Source organism: Eimeria necatrix, genomic scaffold, assembly GCF_000499385.1.
Source record: "Eimeria necatrix Houghton genomic scaffold, Enh_scaff90, whole genome shotgun sequence".
NCBI classification, from domain to species: Eukaryota; Apicomplexa; class Conoidasida; order Eucoccidiorida; family Eimeriidae; genus Eimeria; species Eimeria necatrix.
The window spans coordinates 67,388-90,704 of NW_013654699.1; the positions used below are offsets into that span (position 1 = coordinate 67,388).

A 23,317-nucleotide genomic window follows, 5' to 3' on the forward strand; every position below is an offset into this window, starting at 1 on the left:
AGAGTTACACATTCTGAAAATAATGTCCACTTATCCAATGACAGCTTGTGAAGCAGCTGTATGCTGTGCTCACTCCTTGACTCTCTCGGGCAGCAGGGTTGGATGCTTAGTACTCGATCACCACCGCTTATCACAGGCTGTGTCGCCTGCAGCTTTCCTAAGGCGTTAATGTGTAGCTAAAACTTAGCTGTGAAAGCTGCATCCAGATTTTCTCTGTGCGCAGGCGCAATACCGGCCAAGAATCTGGGGTCAACAACTGTTCCGGAATTGCAAAAGCTTCGGTTGAGGAATGGAGCGCCCTATAACAAAGCTCTGTAACAGCACGTAGACAAGGCTAGCAATTAGCGTCAATTTAGTTTCCCATAAGTGCCACTATTGCTGCCATGAAACGATGTTCTCGTTTCCGTAGAAGCTGCTCTTCAGAGCCGCTGTCGTGCTGGAATTTCGGTACATTTCGGCTTGTAGCGGCTGTCCTGCTGATGACAAAATAGGCATTACAGTGACCACAACAATATGGGGGCGTTTCGGTGCAGCGTTTTAGCGCCAAGCCCAGGACAGAAGATTAACTCTGCAAGAAGAGGGCACCTTTTTGGCTAGCAATGGTTGCTAAAGGGCGCAATCAACAGAATTAGGGGCAGCGCTAATGCACACGATATGCAACTCAAAGTATAGATGGTGTCCTTGCCTCCAGCAGATGACTCCGTGGCGTTGGATGAGACTCTAGAGTGGCATATCACTCTGCTCATACACAAGTGATCCTGCACCAACGCCGTGCTGCCTTCCTGTTAAACGTGTGTCTGCACTTGCGTGGAGACGAGCGCTCTTCGTGACTTCTGGGCTCTGCTCATCAACTGTAGGCGTGCCAAAGGCTGCCAGTGTGGCTGTTTGTTTGAATTCCAAATCGTACAAATATCGTAAGTGTCATTCAAGGCCTATCTCCCCGCGCTAGCTAGAAATATATGTAGCTCTTTGCAGCATTTCTCTTGTCCGTTAGCCCTGCTCTAGGATTCGTCGTTGAAATCAGACGCCTTCAGCATGAGACGCACTGCTTACTTATAAGGACAAACATACATCGGATAAGCCTCTTCAGGGAAGGACTAACCCTTAGTGCCGCCGTTGGAAACTCTCCACAGTACCTGGAAAGCTACATGTGTTACAGGTGATCTGACTGCTTCATGAACTGAAACGCGAGCATTTGCTACTTCTTATCTCCGCACTCCAGGGTGCAAAGGTTGCTAACTCACTAAATGTTCTACAAAGCGAACCATATTTTCAAAAGATAGCACTTCCTGTTCTCCTTGTAATTTACAAGATGTTTGGTAAGTTGGAATGCACGGATGTCAATCGTTCTACTTGTAAAACAGCAAACAACAGTAATGAGCTGCCCTGTTTCCTTTGGTAGTTTATTAAAAACTTGAAGCTCGGAGCTGAGCCTACTGCCATTCGTGTGAGTCTCACGAGACACTGCATTCTTAGCTTGCACGATCGCTTTCCATGCTCCTCAGATGCTCCTCGTTAATGAAGAGCTTGACAAAGACTTATAAGCAAGCGCCTATTTGCTTCTCGCACTGTCTTCAAACAGCTTGAAACTGCGCTCATTTCTCCATGCCCCTTTTAGGATAAGCCGAATCTGAACGCTGAGGTTTCACCACCAGCTCCGAATTTCAAGTTTTTAAATAGCTATAGGAGCTCAGTGCGCTTTATTACTTATATTTGCCGTATTTCACATAGAATGACTGACGTTTGTATATTTCAGCTGAAACGCTGCTTTGCTTCACACAGCATGCGTATGTTTGGCTCTAATTTGCTACTATTCGAATCGTGGCAGTTTCGCGCTCGTCTTGCATCACGTGAAGGCATCAAATTGCTTTGACAAGACGCCAATACTCGTCGCCTCATTCGCGAAAGATCATTCGTCTTCAACTTTGTAAACGATTGAACTCGCAAGCTGCTCATGATTGGACTGGAGAAAAGCTGCATCACCAGCGTTCTGGATTGACGCGGGGTCTTGCTCGGGCTGGCAGTGCTGGAGCCTTTCCTACGGCTCTATAAGGGTCGTTTTCTTTGATAATGATCCTTGAGTGACTTTTTCTAGCGTTCTGAAGGAAAAACAACTTGATTTATTCATCTCTGGCTGAGCGAGTGGGCAATAGTTGCGGCGTGGTACTAGCATTCAGCTACACGGTTGGAATCTGCACGAACTCGTGCTCATCTGGAGTAATTCGACAAAGTAATCTGAACGACTTGATTCCCAAAATTTCTTCAGGCATTCATTTCACTTGTGAAAGGTCAAATGTTCTTGCCAAGCAAGATAATAATTTGCTTTCTAGATGTTCACGGTGTTCGCCTAAAGGCGAAGATCCACAGCTTCTGGCCGAGGTGTGGGACCCAAGAGCTTGCTGAGACAAAATGGTGAACATGAGACAACGCGCCAAAATAGTGGGGATATCGTGGAATTGTGTACCTTGCTTCCTTGATTGACTGTTCAACACGAGTGGTGGTGAAGTAGAACATCAGGAAGACTCCAACCATGATGAGTGCAGCAAAGAAGGCAATGGCGCGACGATCTCCCCGGAATCTGTCGGAAACACTATAATGCAAATGAAATACTCAGAAAAATTGTGTGTTACGCGTACTTTTCCTCAGATTCTTCCAAGCGTGCGAGCTCAGCTGTCAGAGTTGCAACGTCAACCGGAGCGGGAACGTCGACGAAAGCGGTATTGGAATCCTTGCTCTGCCAGGCCTTTATTCAGATCAAGGGAACACCGAGACATACAATTTCATTTCTTACAATAGGAGTGGCCAGAGAAGATTTGACCTCTGCGGCGTACGCCAGTTTGGCTTCATCTACCCATTTTGGGACACTTTGGATGCAGTCCGCGCCAATAACAGATAGCGCTGCAACAGCAACCGCTGTGCACAAAAAAACCGCAGACTTCATTTTTATAGAAAATGTTCTGCAAATGTGACCCAATTTGTGGCAAAATATGAATTTTTGAGTGCCGCGTAAGTCAAGAACCTCAGGTGCCAGCGCTAGGTGTATGGACAGCACTCCGACGTTGCCAACAGATCAGTTAGTGTCACTTTTTCTAATTTGGAGTTTTCTGCACGAAGACCCGACCCCCTCCGTGCAATGAGCAGAAAAAAATGTATCGCTGCCTTCATGGTTTTTCGAGCACTATACGAAGGATGGATAGTACCAGTGGTCGCCATTAGGACCCACGAAAAACAGACCCAAGTGGGCAGCATCCTTTGGCTTTCTTACAGCAAGAACCCATGTAGATGCCAATAGATGGCACGCGGCATAAGCGACGTGGCTGACCAGATGAGATTTGGTGTTACTGGACTGGTAGGATGCAGTTGCCCCATCGACAATTTTCATTGAAAAAATTCAACAAAACAGACAGTTGAAGTTGATCCCGCCGATGAAGATGAAGATGACAGTACTGTCTCTGGTTCAATTTCTCCAAAAGTGCAATTATACACAACTACGCTCACCCAGCCTTTCCTGGGACTGGGCTATGGTCTTACGACTCACTCCTGGGCTCACCGACCACGATGCACCCAGAAGTAAGAGGGCACTTTCTTCACCTGCATATCTAATTCCCTTATTTTGTAATAGGACATGACCGCTACTGAGGTGAAACTAGCTAATCCCGATTGCAACATGCTCTTACACAGATGTGCAACTTAGGCAAACATATTCACACCACAAGAGATGCCTACAAGCTTGCAAGTGAGTTGTGTAGGACACTGTACCATTGTAGCTATATGTAATATAAGGCGATTCTACATTTGGGAACACAGCAGTTGTCGCCTAACGCGCTTCGCTTTCTTCAAGAATTGCCCTGACGTAACTGTGGCTTCTCAAAATTTGCGAAAGGTGTGCGGGCTCTTCGCACACGTGAACTTCAGCTAAACGAATTTGCATGAACCCTATACTCAGTTAGCTGCATGCTTGCTGCGTAACTTGCTGTGAGGTCGCAATCCAAGGATAACTGGCGTCTCCACTGACCAAATTCCTATTGGCATATCGGGCAAAGCGCCAACGACCTTGAGAAGTTTTCTATCGATGAAAGCAGATCAAGCTGAGTACTTTCACGTTCATAATTTGCTCCACGTGGATGTCCACAGGCTGCCGGCTACTGTCACTCTAAGTCCCACCCAACACGACTACAGAACTCGCGGTCAGTTTTTGTGCCACTACACGAACTTTCGTGTGGTGTGGTCTAGACCTGTCAAAAGCTGCATTGCGCAGAAAAAAAACAGCTTTCGTCTGCGCGTAAAGACATGACTGTCCTCAAAGCTGTTGAAATTTGAGTTTGTGCTCTGCAGCAAAGCAAACTGAATGCGTGGCCATTAGACTAAGACGCGCATTTGCACACAAACCCAAACTACGTTCGGAGCGTCTAAAACAATTTCCTCAGCGCTCTATCAAGATAATCCATGCTGATCAGCGTAATCATTGCATGGGGTGCAATTCGCATGTAGTATGTAGGGTATCCTGTATAGAATGCAGTTATGCCTTCTGTCCGAGTGATTTTCACAGCAGCATCAAACACGCCTTTGTACGGCAGCTCTCCTGTTAGAGGATCTGGCCGCATTTTTTGCAGCCTGGAGCACACAGAATTCACCAGCACAATAACTGCGTGGATGCGTGGAATATTCGGGCTGTGCTGCATGCCCGCCCAGCGGAATGATGTTATGAAACTACAGCCAGATTTGACAAATTATACCTTGTTTTCAAAAAGTCGAATGGGAGAGAGAACGTCACCGCAAAGAAACCTGAGATAGCACTTGCCGTAAGTGTTGTTGTCCATCCGTTCCCCAGGGTCGGAGCAAGCATCTCCTTGCACTGGTCATTTGTAGCTAACATGCCTGCAGTCACTCCCTTACACAGCGCTCACACTGAATTCTGCGCGAAGCGTCACGACAAAATGTGTGCTATCTGACAAGGCACGTAACGACTTATGTATCGCCTGCGCGCACCCATATTCAGCGACATTGCTCGAAGGACCGTTGGGAAGCTGCCCCTCCAAAGGCCTAATATGCCTTCTTCCTTGACAATTCGTGAAATTGCGTTCAAAACGCCTGTATAGTTTCGTCGGGATTCAGGTGGAAGAGTTGCATCCGCCTACACGCCATGTTCACATCACCAAAGCATGTTTGTGTCCAAACGATCTATCGATCAAGGATGTTTTTTTACTAGGCACTGTGTCATGGAACTGTGCGTGATGAGGCATCACTGACTGCCTACCTGCATACGAATCAGGGAGAGGTCTGCGGGGTTTCCAAAAGCTGCAGCAATGCCACCAGCAGCCAAGCCCGCTGCCGCCTTCTTCCAAAGAGGGAGAGGGGGAGGAGGTGCTGTTGGGTCTGAACCTTTCGACATTTCCTTCAGCCTATCGCTGAAAACCCTGAATAGCCCAAGACGGGCTGTAGAATACGTAAGCTGCACAGACGCAGCGCCGCACATCCATGGGAAAGGGCTGGTATGGCGGGTAGCAACAGTGCACATCAGCTTATTAATCAGCAGATGGCCGTCGAATGAACATGAAAACCATTGCTCATGTCAGGGCGCCTTTACACTCACCTGGCGAATTATGCCTGCATCTAGGCCCTTATACAAGGCGAGGGCGCCCTCATTCTTCAGGACGTTTCTGAAAACATAAATTGGACTGGTGGAACCTTTTGCGCCTCCTTCTCCCACCAGCTGCAATCGAACCTTAACCATATCCACAGGTTGGATGCAGCATGTCGCAATACACCCGGAAAGACCTCCAACAACAAAGGGTTTCGCCCGGCTAAGAAAAGAAGGCCCAGGCTTCGTCGCGCTCGGGCCCCGCGTGTCCGTACCCTGGGTAGTGGCCATTACGGAAAAACTAAGTCAGCAGCTGAGAGCGAGCCGGATCAGATGTTAAAAAAAACAAAGCGCTGACCAAGGTATTACTTCTACCAAAAAAAATCAGAGGCGGTCATAGAGAGAACACCCTTGCTGCATGCGCTCGCGCTGCGGCGACAATGCGCCCACGTATACAAATCCGTCCTCTCGAAAGACTCTGAAGCAGGCAGGCAAGACAGAATTCAGCTGAGCATTTAATTTGAACATACCTTAAGCTGCTTTGTAACCTGGTGCAAAATTGGTGTAGGGCGCTCTCCTTACTTGCGTGACTAGAGCGTGTTTCCACCTACTCGATTCGGGTCGGCTCCTGCGTTTCGACGTTTCGCAGACTCCAAAGGGCAGGATCCTTATGTTTTACTTTTTCTAGCCATTACAAACTAAGATACATCTGACACAGTAGCTGTTTAGAGGGAGTACTACAGAGGTGTATCGCCGTGTGAGGCCCATGATTAACTCGAGTCCAAGAGGGCCACCAGGTTCTGAACCTGCGGCGCTCTAATGGCCGCCGCATTAAGTGCCTCAATGCCGGCATACTAGCCCCGTGAATGACCGCACAGCCTCAAAAGCAGGTGAAGCTTCATTCAGGGCAGTTGCCGTCTATCGGGCAGAGCAGGTCGCGCGGAGCTGGCTGTGTCTTTACACAGATTGCCTGCCTTAGCTCTCATCCAACGTGCTGTGTACCGCAGCAGATTGGAACCGTTGCGCAACGTCAGACCCCACAGGGCCTCGCTAAAGATGGAGAATGCAAGCGGAAACAAAAAGGTGGAATCAACATCAGCCGAAGGCGCCTCCACTGTCTTGGGGTTTGAGAAGAACGGGGCAACTAAGAATGCTTCTGAGGAAACATGGAGAAATTTACTTAAATCATGGCGCCGAGATGCCAGCCTTTCCTCCAGGATGGAGGGGGGAACCCGTAAGCCGGTTCTTCTGCGCCGTGCCGTGCTAACCCGGACTGAATGCCTCCCCTACATGTAGTCCCCGTTAGCCCTTGTTCTGGTGTTTCTGTAAAGCGGTGAGTAGCAAACGCGAATGTGCTGTAATGCACTGGGAGGCACTCTTGCCTTTAGTGGTTCCGCAATGCTTGTCGTTTGTGGCTTGATGTTCGCCGCAGGAGATGAAGACCGCAGTACGCATTCACTTGAATGACGTGTCCTAGCAATATAAAGCGCGCTGTAGGCATTTCCTTTTGTTTTCAGGGGCTACTTTGCATGTTCTTGGGCTCTCTGGGTGAGTCGCTACGCTAAGTTGGTTGTGCCTGGCTATCTGTTTTCTTTGTCAGTTTTCTTCCAGTTGGATGTCGCCGCCGCAACTGCATTTCAGCACTCTTCGCCGGACAGTGTTTTGAAACGTCCTCTTCAGCTGCAGCAACAAGGGCAACTGGCTGCCTCTGGGGGAAGAAACCCCCCCATAGTCACGCCTTCGTCCCTCGCTGCGGCTGAGGCAGCGAAGGGGAATTCGATGGCCCCAATGGTGCGGCTGTATGGGGTGACTGCTTCTGGGTTGTCTGTGATGTGCAACGTGCACGGTTTCTACCCCTACTGCTACTGCGAATGTCCGGCGGCCCTGGCGGCGGCCATGCGGCAGGCCGCATCCGCAGGCAGCGGTTCCTGGCAGCAGAATGCAGTCACTGAGGCTTTGCGCTCTGTGGTGGATGTAAGCGGCTCCTCCCTTATTGAGAGCAATCGCCAGTAGTGCCTTGCATCTCTTCACCGCGCGCTAATGCTGCTGCTTCTTCGCGCGCCGCTGCCCCGCGACTCCTCGTTGTAATATCCTGTCTGGTTCTGTTACTGTTGCCTCCACAGGACTACGTTCTCAAATCGCACGCCCAGGGGAAGACGTACGACAAACGAATTTTAGATGTCCGCTGCGAAGAGAAGGAAGTAAGGCACACTTAAAATTCTTTGTGTTAGGTTTAATTCTGTGGAGACACTTGTTCTTTTAGGCCGACTCCCGTCCCGTGGTCGTTAATAAGAAAGCCATGTTCACTACTGATTCACTTGAATGCGCTCACAGAAGTTTACACTATAGGAAGTACGGCAATCAGCGCCTATGTGTATCTCTTGCGTCAGTCTCTGATGTATTATTCGCCTTCGAAAGCCGGACAGTTGTTCTTCCGGATCACTGCTGCATCTCCGCAAATGATATCCGGGATTAGAGGCTTCATAGAGAGTGGTATTTGGCTACGAATTCCAGATGGCTTCGGAAAGCTCAGCGGTCAGCAAGTGGCGCTGCCGGAGACAGCCTACGAGGCCAACATTCCTTTCGTGCTGCGTTATATGGTGGACTCTGATATTACAGGCTGTTGCTGGATTCGCGGTGAGCGTGTTAGCAGCGGCGTAATCTGTACCTCACTGCCCGGACTATTCGCTGATCCTCTTTAACGAAGCTCAACAAAACCTAATTTGCCCTCGTTAGTCATCCAAGTTGCTTTGTGACGATGGGCAATCGGGATTTGTCAGCTTCAGTTCCACTGCAGATGGGCTTTAAATCGCCTGCAGAACACCCTTGCAGACGATCGGCGAGTTCTGCTGGCTCCTTTAATGTCTCCACTGATCAGCTTTATTTCTTAGGCTCCTACATTTCGTTCCATTTCTGTAGAAGCGCCGTGTGCTGGTTGGACTTTGTGCAGTGAAGAAAGGACGCTATTCCATTCGCCCAGCGTCTTTACGAGAGAGTCGGTGCCAGGAAGAGTTCGACGTGCACTATGCAGACATTGAGGCATTACCGCTGCGAGGCGAATGGCAGTCGCTGCCTCCGTTGCGCATGTTATCTTTTGGTGAGATCCTGGAGCTCGTCCGGGCATTCTGCAGCTCACCACTGTCTCATGCCTCTCTTCGTAACGTTGCATTATGCTGGTAGTTCAGGAAGGGCAACACGAGAACTATGTTACAGGGGGGACTGCCTTCGTTGTGATCCTTATCTGCGACAGATATTGAGTGCGTCAAAAATAATGGGCAGGGCTTTCCCGAGGCGCAGGAAGATCCCGTAATCCAAATTTCCTCCATTGTTGAAGAACAAAGGGCAGGCCGCAGCCACAACAAGGCCGCCTCGGACGGCTCTGATGAGACACTATGCCGCGTTATTTTTACCCTCCACGAATGTGCACCAATCGCTGGTGCACTGGTCGTTTGGTTCGACGACGAGTCGGAAATGCTGAAGAAGTGGGCGGAGTTCGTGCGCGAGGTCAGTGCCGGCCTCGCCCTGCGGCAACCCGATATCGCAGCATAGACAGTAGAATTTGTCTGCAGTGCTGTGAGCATCGCTTAGTTTTAACATTATTTTGTGACTATGTAAAGCAGACGCAAACGAAGTCTGGGCCTGCATTGTGGCTAAGATTGTTTCAGGTGGATCCCGATTTCTTGACTGGGTACAACTGCATCAACTTTGACTTATGTTATCTTTTGACGCGAGCCGCAGCGCTGAAGGCAGAAGGTGTAGCATCACTCTCTCGACTGAAGTCCATGGAGTCGCGCATTTCCGATACGCGGTTTAGTTCAAGGTGAGGCAGTGGCTAACTGTGGTTCGGCTGCAGCGCCCAAGACCGCCATCTCTCCTGTTGCGCGTTATTCATGGAAATGCGCAGGCACGGGGTTGCCTTTTAGAATTGTCCACTTCGGTCTCTAGGGCATGTGCCTGTCGTTTGCCTTTTAGAGCGCTTGGGACCCATGACAATAAGGAAATCCCTGTGGAGGGCCGCGTGCAATTCGACTTGCTGGAGCTTATCCGTCGTGACCACAAGCTGAAAAGTTATTCTCTCAACTACGTCTCTTCGGAGTTCCTTAAAGAGCAGAAAGTAAACAGCCATCATGTTCTATTCAGAGTTTAGTTGCAGGCCTTTATTCCAGAGAAGGCCTGTCTCTTTACCGCAGTTTTGGGCTGCGCATGTGAACATCCCCATTAAGTGAATAAAGAATTTTTCTTTCAGAAAGAACGCAGCATTTTTGGGTTTGCTGTGGACCTCAGGAAGACGTGCACTATAGCATGATTGGAGATTTATTCCGGGGATCTCCAACGACACGCCGGCGCATTGCGGTGTATTGTCTCAAAGATGCGCTGCTGCCTTTGCGGCTCCTCAACAAATTATTGTTTCTATTTAATTACGTCGAAATGAGCAGGGTCACTGGCACGCCACTGACTTATCTGCTAACACGGTACCTGACCGGAGCCCCCAGCACCCGAAACGTGTTTCTTAGAATGGGAATGCACACCTAAAGGCCGCCGCATGACAGCGTTCGTTTCGTGCGGAATGCTTTTTAGGGGTCAACAAATTAAAGTCACAGCGCAGCTTCTTCGGAAATGCCGTCAGCTGCAATACGTTGTGCCTTCTGTCAAAGTGAGTGGGCCAGACATAGCATACCACGGCAGAGTACACGATGGATGGGTGGTGCGGTGATACTGGCGTGACCACCCGTTCAAGGACATCGTGTTGTACTTGCGACGAAGCACGCTAGGATTAGTGCGCCTATGAAATTGTCCACCCTAATGGCCATCCAACGAATTTGACCAAAGTTGGAGTTGGCTGAACTGCTTCTTCTGCTCAGCGCGTTGGCGGAGACCGTGACGACAAATATGAAGGCGCTACAGTGCTTGAGCCTGTGAAGGGGTTTTACGATGCGCCAATTGCCACTCTCGACTTCGCGTCTTTGTACCCTTCGATTATGATGGCCCACAACATTTGTTACAGCACACTTGTCAAGGGAAACGATATCAACGCTGTGGACCCCGCCAACGTAAGCTCCGGTCGCACTGTGCACGTCCAGGCTGTGTCCTTCTCATGACAGCAGCCAATCAGCCGGGCCCGTTGTAATTTGTCTGAATCCTGTTAATTAACGTAGCCACTGCCACTCGCGTTGCTGTGTTGGATGCCGCTGTCTACTTCTTTTTGCAACAGTTGACAACCACCACTAGCAACCCCAGACACACGTTTGTTAAGGCAGGAGTACGACGTGGCGTTTTGCCGATGATTGTAGAGGAATTGATCGCCGCACGAAAAGTGGCAAAGAAGGAAATGAGCGAAGCAGAGGACAAATTCACCAAAAGTGTGCTCAATGGCCGTCAATTGGCTCTCAAAATCACGGCTAACAGCGTTTACGGCTACACAGGAGCAACAGTAAGTGGCGTACCAAAAATTTGGCATGCTTAAAATTAGCAACACTGCGTTCCGCTCTTCTTTTTGCGTGCACTTCACGCTTCCGTGCACTCTTCGCGCTGCCGCTTGACACACTTCCTCACAGGTTGGTGGGCAGTTGCCCTGCCTGGAGGTGGCCACGTCTATCACCTGCTTTGGTCGCGACATGATTGAGTACACAAAGCGCCGCGTAGAGGAGCTGTACACCAGGGAGAACGGCTACGCAAACAATGCTGCTGTTGTCTACGGCGACACGGACTCTGTGATGGTTCGCTTTGGGACAAGTTCCATCGAGGACGCGATGAAACTGGGTAAATTTATCATCATAGTTTGTCCTTTTGAGCTATTATGTGGGAGAGTTACGGGCTGATGAGACGTTTACGACGCCTTCAACATTGCCTCAGGTCGGGAAGCAGCGGAGAGAATAAGCTCGGAGTTCATAAGACCTATCAAACTGGAGTTTGAAAAGGTCTACTGCCCATTCTTGCTGATGAACAAAAAACGTTATGCTGGTTTGCTGTATACGAATCCGACGAAGTTCGACAAAATTGACTCAAAGGGGATTGAGGTTAGCTCAGTGCATGCCACCCCAGTCCACGCCTTGCCTTGTGAATAGCCATATTCTTGATAGTAGCACTTCTTATCGACTCCTGAGGGTGCAGGTTAGCCGCTTCTCGTCTGTCTCCATCTTTGATGACTTGCAGACAGTGAGACGCGACTTTTCTATGCTAGTGCAAATAATGGTGGACACGGTCTTGAAGAAAATGCTAATCGAACGGGACGTCGAGAATGCGAAGGCATACACGCGCACGAAAATATCGGAGCTTCTGCAGGTCAGAGAAGCATGATGAACTGCAGCAGAAAACTTCCTTCGTTTCTACTTCGGAAATGCTCTAAGAGCCTTCCCGACAACTGTTGCTACGAGCGACATATTGCTGCTACAGAACAAGATCGACATGAGCCTGCTGGTACAAACCAAGAGCCTGGGCAAGCTCGACTACGACACGAAGCTTCCTCACGTCGAACTTGCAAAGAAGCTTCGAAAACGTGGTGAGTGTGGCATTTCATAGTGTTGGTACACTTTGTTTAGCCTCGATAATTATCTCATGCCTACTTGTTCAAAGCAGCCGTATTACTGCTTGCTTTAAGCAATTGTGCCTCCTATTTTGTGTAGATCTTGTTCGTTCGTGTCATCCATTAGATCCATGCTCTTTGCAGATTCCGTTCGAGTCTTCTTCAGATCCAGGGACGGCTCCCAACGTTGGAGACCGCGTCTCGTATGTTGTTATCCAAGGGTCTAAGGGACAGGCGCAGTATGAACGGGCTGAGGATCCGCTGTACGTGTTGGAGCACAACTTGCCTATTGATACGCAGCATTACCTTGAAACGCTTAAAGGCCCTCTAATGCGCATCTTTGAGGGGGTGATGAGCAATCCAGAGAGCCTTTTCAGTGAGTTTGGCATACGGGGTAGCACGCGTATATAGTTTCCCCTACGCCACTTCCTCATCCTCGTCTTCGTCGATCTATTGTTTATTGACTTTGCATTGCAAATTTTCTGCTCTAGGTGGGGGCCACACTCTAAAGAAAACAGTTATGGTCTCGACGCAAGGCGCCTTGTCTAAGTTCATCAAGCGTGGCATTCAGTGTGTTGGTTGCCGCGCCACGATTCCTGAAGGAGCTCTGTGCAAACACTGTCAGTCCAAGGAAGGGACGGTAGGTCAATGCGCATTTTTCCGTCATCAGCGCTCACTCTCTGCGTCTAGCCCTGTATTTTGGAAATGCTCAAGAGCATTTCGCTATTCTCTGATTTTCGAGGAGACCCGGCCGTGCTGTTCCTGCAGATTGCAGCAGCAAAAGCTCTAGAGATGCAAGCACTGGAAAAGGAACACAGCGCCCTGTGGACTGAGTGCCAGCGGTGAGTTCTAGTGGCAAATTTGGCTACGCTACCCGATTCGAATATCTCATGAGAAAACAACGTTTGTACTTCTCTTCCCAACGGTTAATCTTTTTCTATGTGTTTCTGCTTTGCCTTGGCTTCTTGGAACGACCAGGTGTCAAGGTTCTCTCCTTCAAGATGTGATTTGCGTGAACCGGGATTGCCCAATATTCTATAGGCGTGCAAAAGTAAAGAAGGAAATTGCCGCGCTAGAGGAAACTCTGGAGCGACTTCACGCTACAAATGACTGGTAGCTCAGTGGATTCGCTTCCCAAAAAAATAAAGGGACACTACACCGCACGTTGAGAGGATTGTCTTTGGCCCGGCATTAAGACAGGTGCTGGGAAGTCATCATCTACTTTGATGTGCCTTCCTGGGGACATGGCAGCAGCGTAGTGCGAGATACAGCCCCATCGGTCCTTGTTGCCCGTGCTCGGTTCTTTCAATAACTATATTCCGAGGTGCGGCTGATATTTAAGATTAAAGATATACATTTATTTGATAGCCATCCGAGCTGCGCCTGACACTCGAAGTTACTCAGAGTTTTTCCGCGAGAGCTCTCTTGGTGGCATTTGACAGTGCCTTCCCTTTGCGCAACGTTTACCCCTGGCAGACCAAATAGCGGGTACTCTTCTTTGACCGAAAACTTGAATATTTTCTGTACACTGTGCCCGCACATGGTGCTGTTTCTGGCAACTGAAAGCGATACGTCACCCCAAGGTGCCAAACACTACAGAATGAACTTCGAGTGATCGAATTTTTCTCGCAGACAGCTCACGCTCTCCAGTACGTGCTGTCTATCGATGACGACACTGCGTAGGGCAATCCACAGCACACTGTGTTGGTCGTAAGTGTCCTGAGAATTATAGGCCAGGCTACTAATCGAAAAGAATTCTGTGGGCAGCTCACGTGGCTCCGGGAGCGTGGAGCGAAGCATTCAAATTGATGTCGTCCAAGACCCTGAGCAGTGTAAATGGAACAAATGCAGCCATGTTAGGTTGTCGTCAGTGGACACTGTAGGAGGTCAACACATCCCAAGGACACGAACACATCACAAGATATCAATCAGTACGCCTGCTTAGCGCAGGTTGAACTTCACCAATGGCCAACCACGGGAGCCATTATAGAGGCTTACTTTTCGATGACTGTGTGGAGACGACGGGCTCCGATGTTTTCAACTTGGGAATTTATTTCCCACGCCACTGCACGCAAAGCGCAACTGTCCCTGTCAAGGGCTGCCAGTCTGCTATAGCAACACACTACGCTGCAGACCTTGCAAGCAAAACTCACCACGAGCCACCTCTGATATCGCGTCATCTCTGAAATCTAGAACAATGCCCTCCGTCGCTAGCAACGCTGAGCAAGCACAATAGCACCGAAATCACGAATCTCTAGCAACGCGAACATGCAGCAAGTTGTAGAATCAGGGCTTCACGGCAGCGCAGGTCTTACCTTTGTGCTGCTCAATCAAATTGTGCCTTGTCCTCGTCAAAATCTGGCGAAAATCATGCTCAGACAAAGGGTTCAAAGTGACGCGCACAGGGAGGCGTCCTTGGAGCTCCGCGAGCATGTCGCTTGGCCGGACCGAATGAAAAGCACCTGTGGAGTAGACATTTGAGTGCCTTAGCTGCTTCTTGTTGGCGACCAAAAAGATTCTCCCTGTTTGCTGTCTGCAAGCTCACCTGAAGCGATAAACAATATGTAGTCCGTCCTGATGTCGCCGTAACGAGTTGTCACGGTGGACCCTTCTAGTAGAGGCAACAAGTCCCTCTGCACGCCTTCATCAGATGCGTCTGGGCCGTGATATCCACCACTTCCCTGCACACCAGCCACTGCACATTAGCATTTCCCTTACTTGCAAATAAGGTGGTGCACTAGCCCTCTGGAAATGCTTCGATTACTTCTCTGGGGCTCTCACGCTTTTGGAACAAATTTTATCTATCTCGTCGATAAACACAATGCCTTCCTGTTCCACTGCTTCCACCGCCTGCTGAATCACCATATCCTGACATCCACAATCGAACAACAGCGGCTACTCAAGTCAAGTTCTCATTAGACAACTGAATCCTGCACCTAAGCTTTTTGCTTGACTTACTTTTGTGATCATGGTGTCGAGTTCCACCTGCGTTAAGTGCGAAAGGGCCTCTTTGATTGTTACATATCGTCGTTCGATCACGCGGAAATCTGTTGAGGACATCCACCGGCTCAGCTATATCATGTTTCCTTTCTCACTTCCAACTAGCAACCATAAATAGGCTTAACAGTTGTGAACAAAGTGAAGAGCTATTGAATGTTCGAGAAAGACCTGATAGGCAGCGCACCGCTGGTAAATAGTGGCGGCATTCTCGAGTCCTTTGCATCTCTCATAGCACTTTCTATATCCGATAGAACTGCAAGGCAACAGGGCAAAGACTACAAACAGCATTGCCTTGACTCCAATGGTTTACATCTCTTCCATTGCCACTTTGGGGATTTGCGCACCGCCTTGATGACTGGCAGATGGTACCATGGGCATGTCAATCTGAATGCGCCTATTATCAAGCGAGCCTCTTCGCAGGTGCCGCAGCCACATCGAGTACTCTTCAGCCTGCATGCATGCGCAAAATCGCTCTCACCAGGCAGCTCTGTGAACAACCCTCAGTCTGTCTGGCATCAAAATTGTGTGTCTTCGCCGCGTAGCCAACTTACTGGCATTTTTCCAGCCAGTGCCTCCAGAACTTTTGCTTCAGCCTTTTCCTTAGCTGCAAGCCTCAGCTGGGACTCGAGGATTGTCCTTTTCTGCTTTACTGCAACCTCGACGAGGTCCCTGTTTGCCCAAGCAAACGTTAGGCAGAAGCCCCGATGCAATGAAGTACAAGCAGAACTCGAATGATCTTTTATGCATATTCCAGTCAAGCAACCGACGTGTGCTACCACCATCCCGACTTACTTGATAATCTGATCGACATCCCTGCCGTGAAACCCAACTTCCGTGTATTTGGTAGCCTCAACCTGCGCATGTTTCCATTGTGTTATACTTCGGTTGAAAGCACACTCTATTATTTCTCTTCATCTGCAGCGTTTATGCAAGACATTCGGGCTTGTGTCAAGTGCAATAAACACATTAGGAAGTTTTGTACACATTAATCTTAGTGTAAGAGGCTGTTCGAGAGACACCTTGACGAAAGGAGCATCCAGATGCTTTGCTAGGCGCCTTGCGATTTCTGTCTTGCCGACCCCGGTGGGCCCTATCAGTAGAATATTTTTCGGCGTGATGTCGGCCCTCATTTCGGGGTCGGCAACCTGGCATATAAGAAAAGTAAACACAGAAATGCAGTAAGAGACGAATTTGCACGCCCACCAGAATGTATGAAGAGTAACAAGCGCATCGGATGCCGCCCTGATTGACTCCTTCAGAAGAGCACGCCCACCCCCCTGAAGTTTAACAAAAGTCTCCACTCTGAAAAAACATTGTTGCCGTTTCCGTGTGGCATTTCATTCGTTGGAGCTCCACCGTGGCTGGGCGCACACGAGTTACCCACCTGCCGGCGCCTCCAGCGCTGACGCAACGCGACTGCAACTGCCCTTTTGGCTTGTGTCTGTCCCACAATATAGTTGTCAAGGTATTTAACAAGAGCCTGAGGGGAACGTGACATATCTCTGAGCGAGGCGACAGAATTTCCAGTTTCTATTTGTAGGGGCGGTTCGTTGTCAAAGGCTGACTGGGGCACAGGCTGAAATGCACCTTGTGAGCCCCTCCACCTGGAACGGGGACCATCCTGTGGCTGATTCACAGCGTTACTTTGCAGAGCAAGTATATGCCTGCCCCGTCGAGCCTCTTTCGGCCATAGGTCACAGCAACCACATGGCTTCCTTTCTTGACACTGCGACGTGCACGCAGCAGTGGTGCAGCCCCTTATGCATCCGCTACTGCAGCCACTCTTGTAAACTGCAAAGGCGAGCTTTTCATTGCCGCATCTGCTCAACACATTAGGGGACGGGGAACAGACAGACGGCACCCGCCTCGGAATCGACCGAAGCTGTGCAGGCGCCGCCCACCTCGCCAGCATTTGGGTGCCGGAAAAAGTTACTGCAGGACGGATGCAAAATGCCTTGGAAGACACATTTATGCAAAAGCGAAGGCAGAAGCGGCGCGCTGTGCAGCTTTTCAGTGCGCAGCGACCAGTCGGCAGCTCTTGGGGGGTCGCTCTTTAAGTGACTCCGTTGGAAGAGCAAGAGGGACGGCAAAACACACCCCAACGAATCACAAAAGCCAATGAAGGTGTATCTATGCATTAAAAATTGACTTACACATCTCACAAATCTCCATACCCGCACTTGCGCATAGACAGTGGAATCAGTTCCTGGACCTGCCTACCGGTGCCACCGAAAGGTACTCCCTGATGTACTTCCGCTTGTCAAATATTTATCGCCGTAGTCTCATCCTTGTTCATATCAGGTATTCAGTTTTGTTGTGAAATCTATTTTATGGTATCTTCGATCGATCCATTAGGCTGTCGCGCCCTCCCAGCCGCACCTGTTGGGTGACCAGCGCTCACCTCGACACATGAACACATTTCTTCTACGAAAACAAGTGAGGAGAAATTTGTCCAAGCCAAAAGTGGGCATTACCTTATCCAGATTGGGGCGTCATGTTTAGGTTCAGGCTAAAACTCCATTCGTACCAGTGGGCCAAGAGTGACTTCCTGTACTTCGTTTCCGCGTAGATTTGCATTAACAAGCTGTAGCTCACTAAGACGCTCCTCAGACTACATCAAAGTGATTCTACTTTAAGAAGTAACACTTTTATGGAGATATAATGTAGGCGAGCCGTGTAAGTAGGCTTGGCTGCCTAAAATGGATGTATTCAAGAAGAATGTGTTGTCTGCAGTCGGAGTCGCCCTTCACTGTTCATCTTGCTTTATTTGGAATGAAACTTAAATTTGTCATATAGCTTATTTTTCCTCAAGTAATGCGAACTGAATGCACAATTTCAGCGCGAAAATTGGAGAGGGCGTTCAGAAGGTATTCCACCTGGTCTTTCGAGAAGTGCAATTCCACCTTGTCTTTCGAGAAATGCTAACATCCGCTGCCTCTCTCTGGGGATCTCTGTTCGTGTCTCTCAGTCCATGAAACGGTCTATGTTTTCATTAGCTGTGTTCCAAAAGCACATCTAAGTTTCGGCCACGGAATATGAGACAACAGCAACAGAGTTTAAACGGATTAACGAGACATGAACTAAACGCACAAAGTCCATTCACGCTATACTGCAAGCCTTGGAATATGGGCCCATTCATAGTGGTTTATTCCGTTTAGGGCGACAATGCAAGAAGAGTCTAATTTCTGTCGACGGCTATGGGCAGCTCTGAAGTATGCCACAACAACAAGGGTGTTGCTGTTACTTGCCCCCAGCTAAAGACCCCCCCACACCCATAAGCTAAGCAGTCCACCTGTAGGGCTTCATACAGATCTTTTCAGTTGTATTCCAAAGGTTGGACACAAGACACCCGTTTTGTGGAAGCTGAGAAGCCTTGATATGAGACTAAAAGAGTGCGGGTACACATGCGCGATTTACGAACTGGTTATTCACTCCATGTTATGCGCTCCAAAGAGAACAACGTTATACTCACTACTGAAGGCCCCGGAGCTTTGAACTCGTCTCGCGGGCACAGCAAAAGCATTGGAGTAAATAAAGCGACGGCAAATGGAGCGCAATAATAAACAAATAGCGAGTAAGCAATTACAAAATGCCATTTCGTTATCCAACTCAAGGTACAAAGGAGAAAAAAAAAACTGTTCTTTGAATATACTATGATCAAGCAGTAGGGACAGCCAGACACCCTTTACCTTCTATGTTTAGTTTGATAGAACCGAGTCTGCCATCGAGCACTTCAGCAAACCCTAGCGTGCCTCGTAAGAGTTTGGCATTAATGAACGTGAGTGGAAGAGTATCAGTGCCAAAGAGCGCCAAGACCGCGGCCTAAAAGCTCTGAGCAGCCCTTGTGCGTGAAACATTGCTGTCACCTTCTTACGCCCAAAAGTTTCAGCATGGGGCTTTGGATTTCACGGTTTATCCTTTTTAGGTCCATGAGCTCATAGTAGCGCTTATAGGCACCACGTGTAAATGCAGGCTGCTTAGGTGTAGTCGTTCACGCACAGCAGCAACTGAAGTTAATTAAAGACAAGAAATGCTGTCACTGAAATGCAGACAGTTCATAAGGAACCCATTTGCCACAGGGCTCCGCTATAGCCCTGGACAGCGCCAAAGCTGCACTTGCGGAGTTGAGCATGCAGCGCCAATGCCTTGTTTTTCCCTGTGATAGTTATGCAAGCTTTTCCTACAGGCCCTGTCACCCTTTCGTCACCTCATCATCTGCGGGGGAAACTCCGTACTAGATTTCCAGGAAATTCGCTTCTACGCAGAGAGCTAGTCGTCTTTAAGCCTTTCTACTGCAGTACCCTATGGGCAGTATACATCTACTTTGCCATCGAAGTTGAAAACGAATTATGAACGTAGGCGATAAATAACCGCAAGAGGAGATCGCCATGCCGTTGCTGTTCTTTATAGGAGTGAAGGGAGGAAATGTATGATCAGGCAAGACCTTTGCAAGCAAAAAGAGCAGCAAGCCCGTAATCTGCAGAAAAGATACGTATGATCAACATTCGAGTCGGAGCCGTCTGCGAAAATATGAAACGGGTTGCGTTTGTACACATTCAAGATTTACCCGTAGAGTGACTGCCATCTCTATATTGCTGCAGCACAGATGCTTAGTGAGCTGCACTAACGAATGGCGGGTTGTGATGCCTCAAATAGTGGGTAACTTGGGTACTTTGTCAATCATCCGGTTTCCGCCGTGGGAGTGAATGCTTGAGCGTAAATCGATTCAAACAAAAATCTGCATGAATAAAGAGAACAAGCATAAGTAACATTGAAGTACGCAAGCATGCCTTGCGGCTTCACATGTCGCTCCACATGCTTCCAAATGGCAAGGACGACCAAAAGTTCCACGACATGGCAAAGTATTATGCTCCCTATTTAGCCATTATGCTATTAGAAGCTTTTTAAACATGCGAGCAAAATATGAGGAGTGGGGTACAAAACGCTGTTGACATTCGTGTTCGTGCGGAGGTCACTTGTGTGTCTTGTGTGGTGAACTGCAGATTTCGCTCGAAAGACGCTCCATCTGAAACACATATTAATTTAAGTTGCTCATCAATTGGAACGTGAGTAACCTCTGAGAACTACCCTCTGCCTCCCAAACACTTTGTTCCGAGGTCACCGTTGCAGGGACCTCCAGCCAGCCCCATCCTCAAGTGAGGTCTTCTCTGCTGTCACTGCGAGTGAATGCAAACGAATACCTAAAATGCAAAAACTAGAGGATAAATTAACCAAATAATTGTACAGTCCCCATATTTTTCCAAAGGTTTGGCTGTCCAATGCGCAGCCGTAAGCTGAGGTTCTCTCACCATGGCAGCAGCAAGCGCGCTGCCCCTTGAGGGGATTTGCGCTGGCTCCCCACAGCCCAACGCCATTGAATATGCTACAAAAACAGCCGATGGAATCACATCACCTCGCCCATCTACAGCAGGACCCGTCGCCTCACAGGCAGCACGAGCAGCAAGAGACGTCTCTCTAGAAACACAGCCGGTTGTACTGGAGCCCGTAAAGGCACCAGCTGCAGCGGTGCGTTCCTTTCTCTCCACAGAAGCAGCGCTCGCTGCCTCTCGCAAGCCTCTATTTCTCACCAACACCCTTTTGTGCGCAACCGACGCAGCAGCGCTGCTGCAGCAGGAAAACCCCATGCACCTGGCTAGGCAGCTGGACAGGCTCTTACAGCTACAGGAATTCGTTGTACAGCTTCGTGAGTCTACGGCTGCAATTCCGCCACATAGCTCGTCAAACGGCGGCAACAGAGACCAAAGCAATAGCAGTGGGAATCACAAGTTGGGCGATCCACCAGAAGAAAGCCGTGCAAGGGATGCTGCAGCAGTCCGTAACAACGGCAGCAGCAGTAACACGAAAAACAGCAGCAACAGTAATAGCAACAGCAGAAGGTCCAGTCTGACTGCCCCAGTAAGGGTATCTATAGTAGGCGTAGACAGGCACGAGGATGCAGGAGCTCGCCCGCAGGCTGTTGCTGCCGCTGACAGTTCTCAGTTGGCTGCTGGCTCCCTGACGAATCAGCATACGGTGGAGCAGATAAAGCAGCAGGGTATATACCAACAGCGGCGACAGCAGGAGATGCAGCAGCAACACGAGGATCAAGAAGCCGCAGCAGCCCACTGCGTGGCGCTGGAGTATTTCCTGTCTGCCGTCGCTTTCTGCCGGCTGAACAGCTTTTCCCCGCGTGCCGTTTCTACATTCCTGGCTCTTCTGATTTCTGTATACAGACAATCAGTGCAGCAGCGGCTTTCTCCTTCCGCGTCTTTCGACGTTTTTAAGTCTCAGCTACTACGACACTCCATACAGAGACCTCCATGGGCCACAGCTGTCTTTTCCTTCACACAACTACACCCCGCCACTGAATTTTTCTTAAACCATTTCCTACGGCTGCTGCCTCAGCTGCAGCAGCTGCATTCCCGACACAGCCCGCGGAGCAATCAGCACAGAAGCAGCGGTAGTCAGGGCGCTGGCTGCAGCAGCTTCTTCACCGGCAATTAGGCGGAATCTCAGATCTACTCCAAATGCTGCCCTAGTTTCTGAACGCCCTTAACTGTAAATAGCTTGAATTCTACTCTTACTACTGTCTTTTTTGCTGTAGTTGCTTTTTATGATCAAGAGTAGTAGCTGGTTGCCAAAGAACTCCTGGGATAACATTGTCAGTCTCGAGAACCCTATATCTGCATTTTTGCCGTCAAATTAAAGACAGATTACATGCCAACTGTTCCTTTTGCCCCTTCGATAACGACAACCTGCCCCTAAACGGTGTTACTGCAACAGCTTCTGGTGCCGCTGCAGGCCCTTACAACTCCCCACACTCTGTAATAGTGATATCCACCTTAGGCATGCCTTGGGCATCCGTCGACACGTGCTCTATTTTCCGAAGCACCTGCAGCAACAGAACGCACAGTGAAACCACAACTGCAATTCATACACAGCAGCCGTGAGCACATCAAGAGCATATACGGTACCAGCACTGCGAGGAGATACAGAAGCAACCCTCGATGTTAGCCTGAGCAGTAGCAGCAATAGAAACAACCGCTCGATATTATGGCAGACCTGATATGAGTCTCTGCCAATAACCTGCCCAAAGACATCATTGCGTCCATCCAGCCACAGGCAAGAACCACAGGTGATGAAGAATTGACAGCCGTTTGTACCGCTTCTCTGTTGCTGCTGCTTCGGGTCCTGGGGGTGCTGCTGTTGCTTGCTGCTAGATGCTGCGCTGTTAGCCATGCACAAAAGGCCTGCGCGAAAGTGCGGCACAGAGCCAGCTGCAATCGCTTTTGCTGCAGCAGCTGTTGCAGCAGCGCCCGACAAACCCTGGATCGCTTCGGGCGGAGGAGGCGCCTCCAACGGGAAACTGCTGCCGTATATGCTCAAACTGCCCGTTCCATCACCTTTCACAAAATCTCCACCCTGCAGTGGAAACAGCACTGACACAAAAAACAGTGAGAGGTTGAAGATCTGTCACAGCAAAGGCAAAGCGAGTGTTATCTGATGAGACGGCCAGCAGCACCACCGGCAGCAAAAAGCTGAAGCGAAATAAGAAATGCCGCCAAATTCAAAGAAAAGGGCTCACATGAATCATAAAGCCCTTAAGTACTCTGTGAAATTTGACATTTTTGTAGCCAACGGGAACAGAGTTCATCTTGTGTTCTCCTGAAGCGCACGGGTTGCAAACTGAAAACCTTGAAACCTGAGACTTGGCGCTTAACACAGCGAACCTCAAGCCAACAGCGGCGTAATTGTGCTGTTACACCTTCCAAGTAGAGACAGACACCGCGCAGTCCCTGCCCGTGCAGTTGCAGCCGCGTCAAGCCAGCAAAGAAATGACCACTCCAGCAGGCACATTAACTGCAGCAGCACAGCAGCAGAAGCATCCTCCGCAATAGCAGCAGCGGGATGCTGTTACCCGTGCAGAATTGCCTGAAGTTCTCGGCGCATTTGGGCATAAGGTGTTTGAAGAGTTCAATTTTGATTCTTCCCATTGCGTGCGATCCGACAGAAACGTCTAGAAAGACGACAGGATTTGATGGGTCTGTCAAGGGCCGCGATCCACCAGCCAGAGCGTCTGCGTAGGAGAAGCCGGCAACTCCTACTTCCATACTCTCCCCAGCCATCTTGCTGTTTCTCGATGAGTAACTGGCGAGCAGAATGTGCAAAGGAAGCCCCAGCAGCACTCACGAAACCCCGTGTGGCAGCAGGTA

The 23,317-nt window shown here is 49.4% G+C and overlaps 6 protein-coding genes across 6 annotated transcripts; 2 read left to right on the forward strand and 4 right to left on the reverse strand.

The window, feature by feature from the left end:
* Window positions 1–4,409: 4,409 nt before the first annotated feature.
* Window positions 4,410–5,872, reverse strand: ENH_00082500 (mitochondrial 2-oxoglutarate/malate carrier protein, putative; the record flags this gene model as incomplete). Its single annotated transcript, XM_013583344.1, has 5 exons — window positions 4,410–4,614; window positions 4,737–4,878; window positions 4,990–5,134; window positions 5,258–5,452; window positions 5,594–5,872. 5 exons carry the CDS (start codon window positions 5,870–5,872, stop codon window positions 4,410–4,412), a joined length of 966 nt encoding a protein of 321 aa, XP_013438798.1.
* A 1,107-nt stretch (window positions 5,873–6,979) lies between these two features.
* Window positions 6,980–13,221, forward strand: ENH_00082510 (DNA polymerase delta catalytic subunit, putative; the record flags this gene model as incomplete). The annotated part of the gene is made up of 20 exons (XM_013583345.1): window positions 6,980–7,028; window positions 7,182–7,555; window positions 7,705–7,782; window positions 7,972–8,218; window positions 8,532–8,678; window positions 8,832–9,085; window positions 9,247–9,401; window positions 9,554–9,695; window positions 9,866–10,053; window positions 10,160–10,235; window positions 10,444–10,632; window positions 10,794–11,012; window positions 11,137–11,341; window positions 11,435–11,598; window positions 11,735–11,863; window positions 11,975–12,080; window positions 12,271–12,480; window positions 12,596–12,744; window positions 12,873–12,946; window positions 13,083–13,221. The coding sequence occupies 20 exons, from the start codon at window positions 6,980–6,982 to the stop codon at window positions 13,219–13,221; spliced, it is 3,294 nt and encodes a 1,097-aa protein (XP_013438799.1).
* A 651-nt stretch (window positions 13,222–13,872) lies between these two features.
* ENH_00082520 (hypothetical protein) lies at window positions 13,873–15,482 on the reverse strand (the record flags this gene model as incomplete). The annotated part of the gene is made up of 7 exons (XM_013583346.1): window positions 13,873–13,927; window positions 14,103–14,169; window positions 14,258–14,323; window positions 14,650–14,785; window positions 14,886–14,972; window positions 15,278–15,357; window positions 15,449–15,482. 7 exons carry the CDS (start codon window positions 15,480–15,482, stop codon window positions 13,873–13,875), a joined length of 525 nt encoding a protein of 174 aa, XP_013438800.1.
* A 137-nt stretch (window positions 15,483–15,619) lies between these two features.
* ENH_00082530 (ATP-dependent heat shock protein, putative) lies at window positions 15,620–17,016 on the reverse strand (the record flags this gene model as incomplete). The annotated part of the gene is made up of 4 exons (XM_013583347.1): window positions 15,620–15,773; window positions 15,897–15,958; window positions 16,124–16,249; window positions 16,489–17,016. 4 exons carry the CDS (start codon window positions 17,014–17,016, stop codon window positions 15,620–15,622), a joined length of 870 nt encoding a protein of 289 aa, XP_013438801.1.
* A 3,398-nt stretch (window positions 17,017–20,414) lies between these two features.
* On the forward strand, window positions 20,415–21,608 carry ENH_00082540 (hypothetical protein, conserved; the record flags this gene model as incomplete). The annotated part of the gene is made up of 1 exon (XM_013583348.1): window positions 20,415–21,608. The coding sequence occupies one exon, from the start codon at window positions 20,415–20,417 to the stop codon at window positions 21,606–21,608; it is 1,194 nt and encodes a 397-aa protein (XP_013438802.1).
* Window positions 21,609–21,909: 301 nt separating this feature from the next.
* On the reverse strand, window positions 21,910–23,230 carry ENH_00082550 (peptidyl-prolyl cis-trans isomerase H, putative; the record flags this gene model as incomplete). The annotated part of the gene is made up of 4 exons (XM_013583349.1): window positions 21,910–21,996; window positions 22,167–22,526; window positions 22,690–22,769; window positions 23,023–23,230. The coding sequence occupies 4 exons, from the start codon at window positions 23,228–23,230 to the stop codon at window positions 21,910–21,912; spliced, it is 735 nt and encodes a 244-aa protein (XP_013438803.1).
* Window positions 23,231–23,317: the final 87 nt, after the last annotated feature.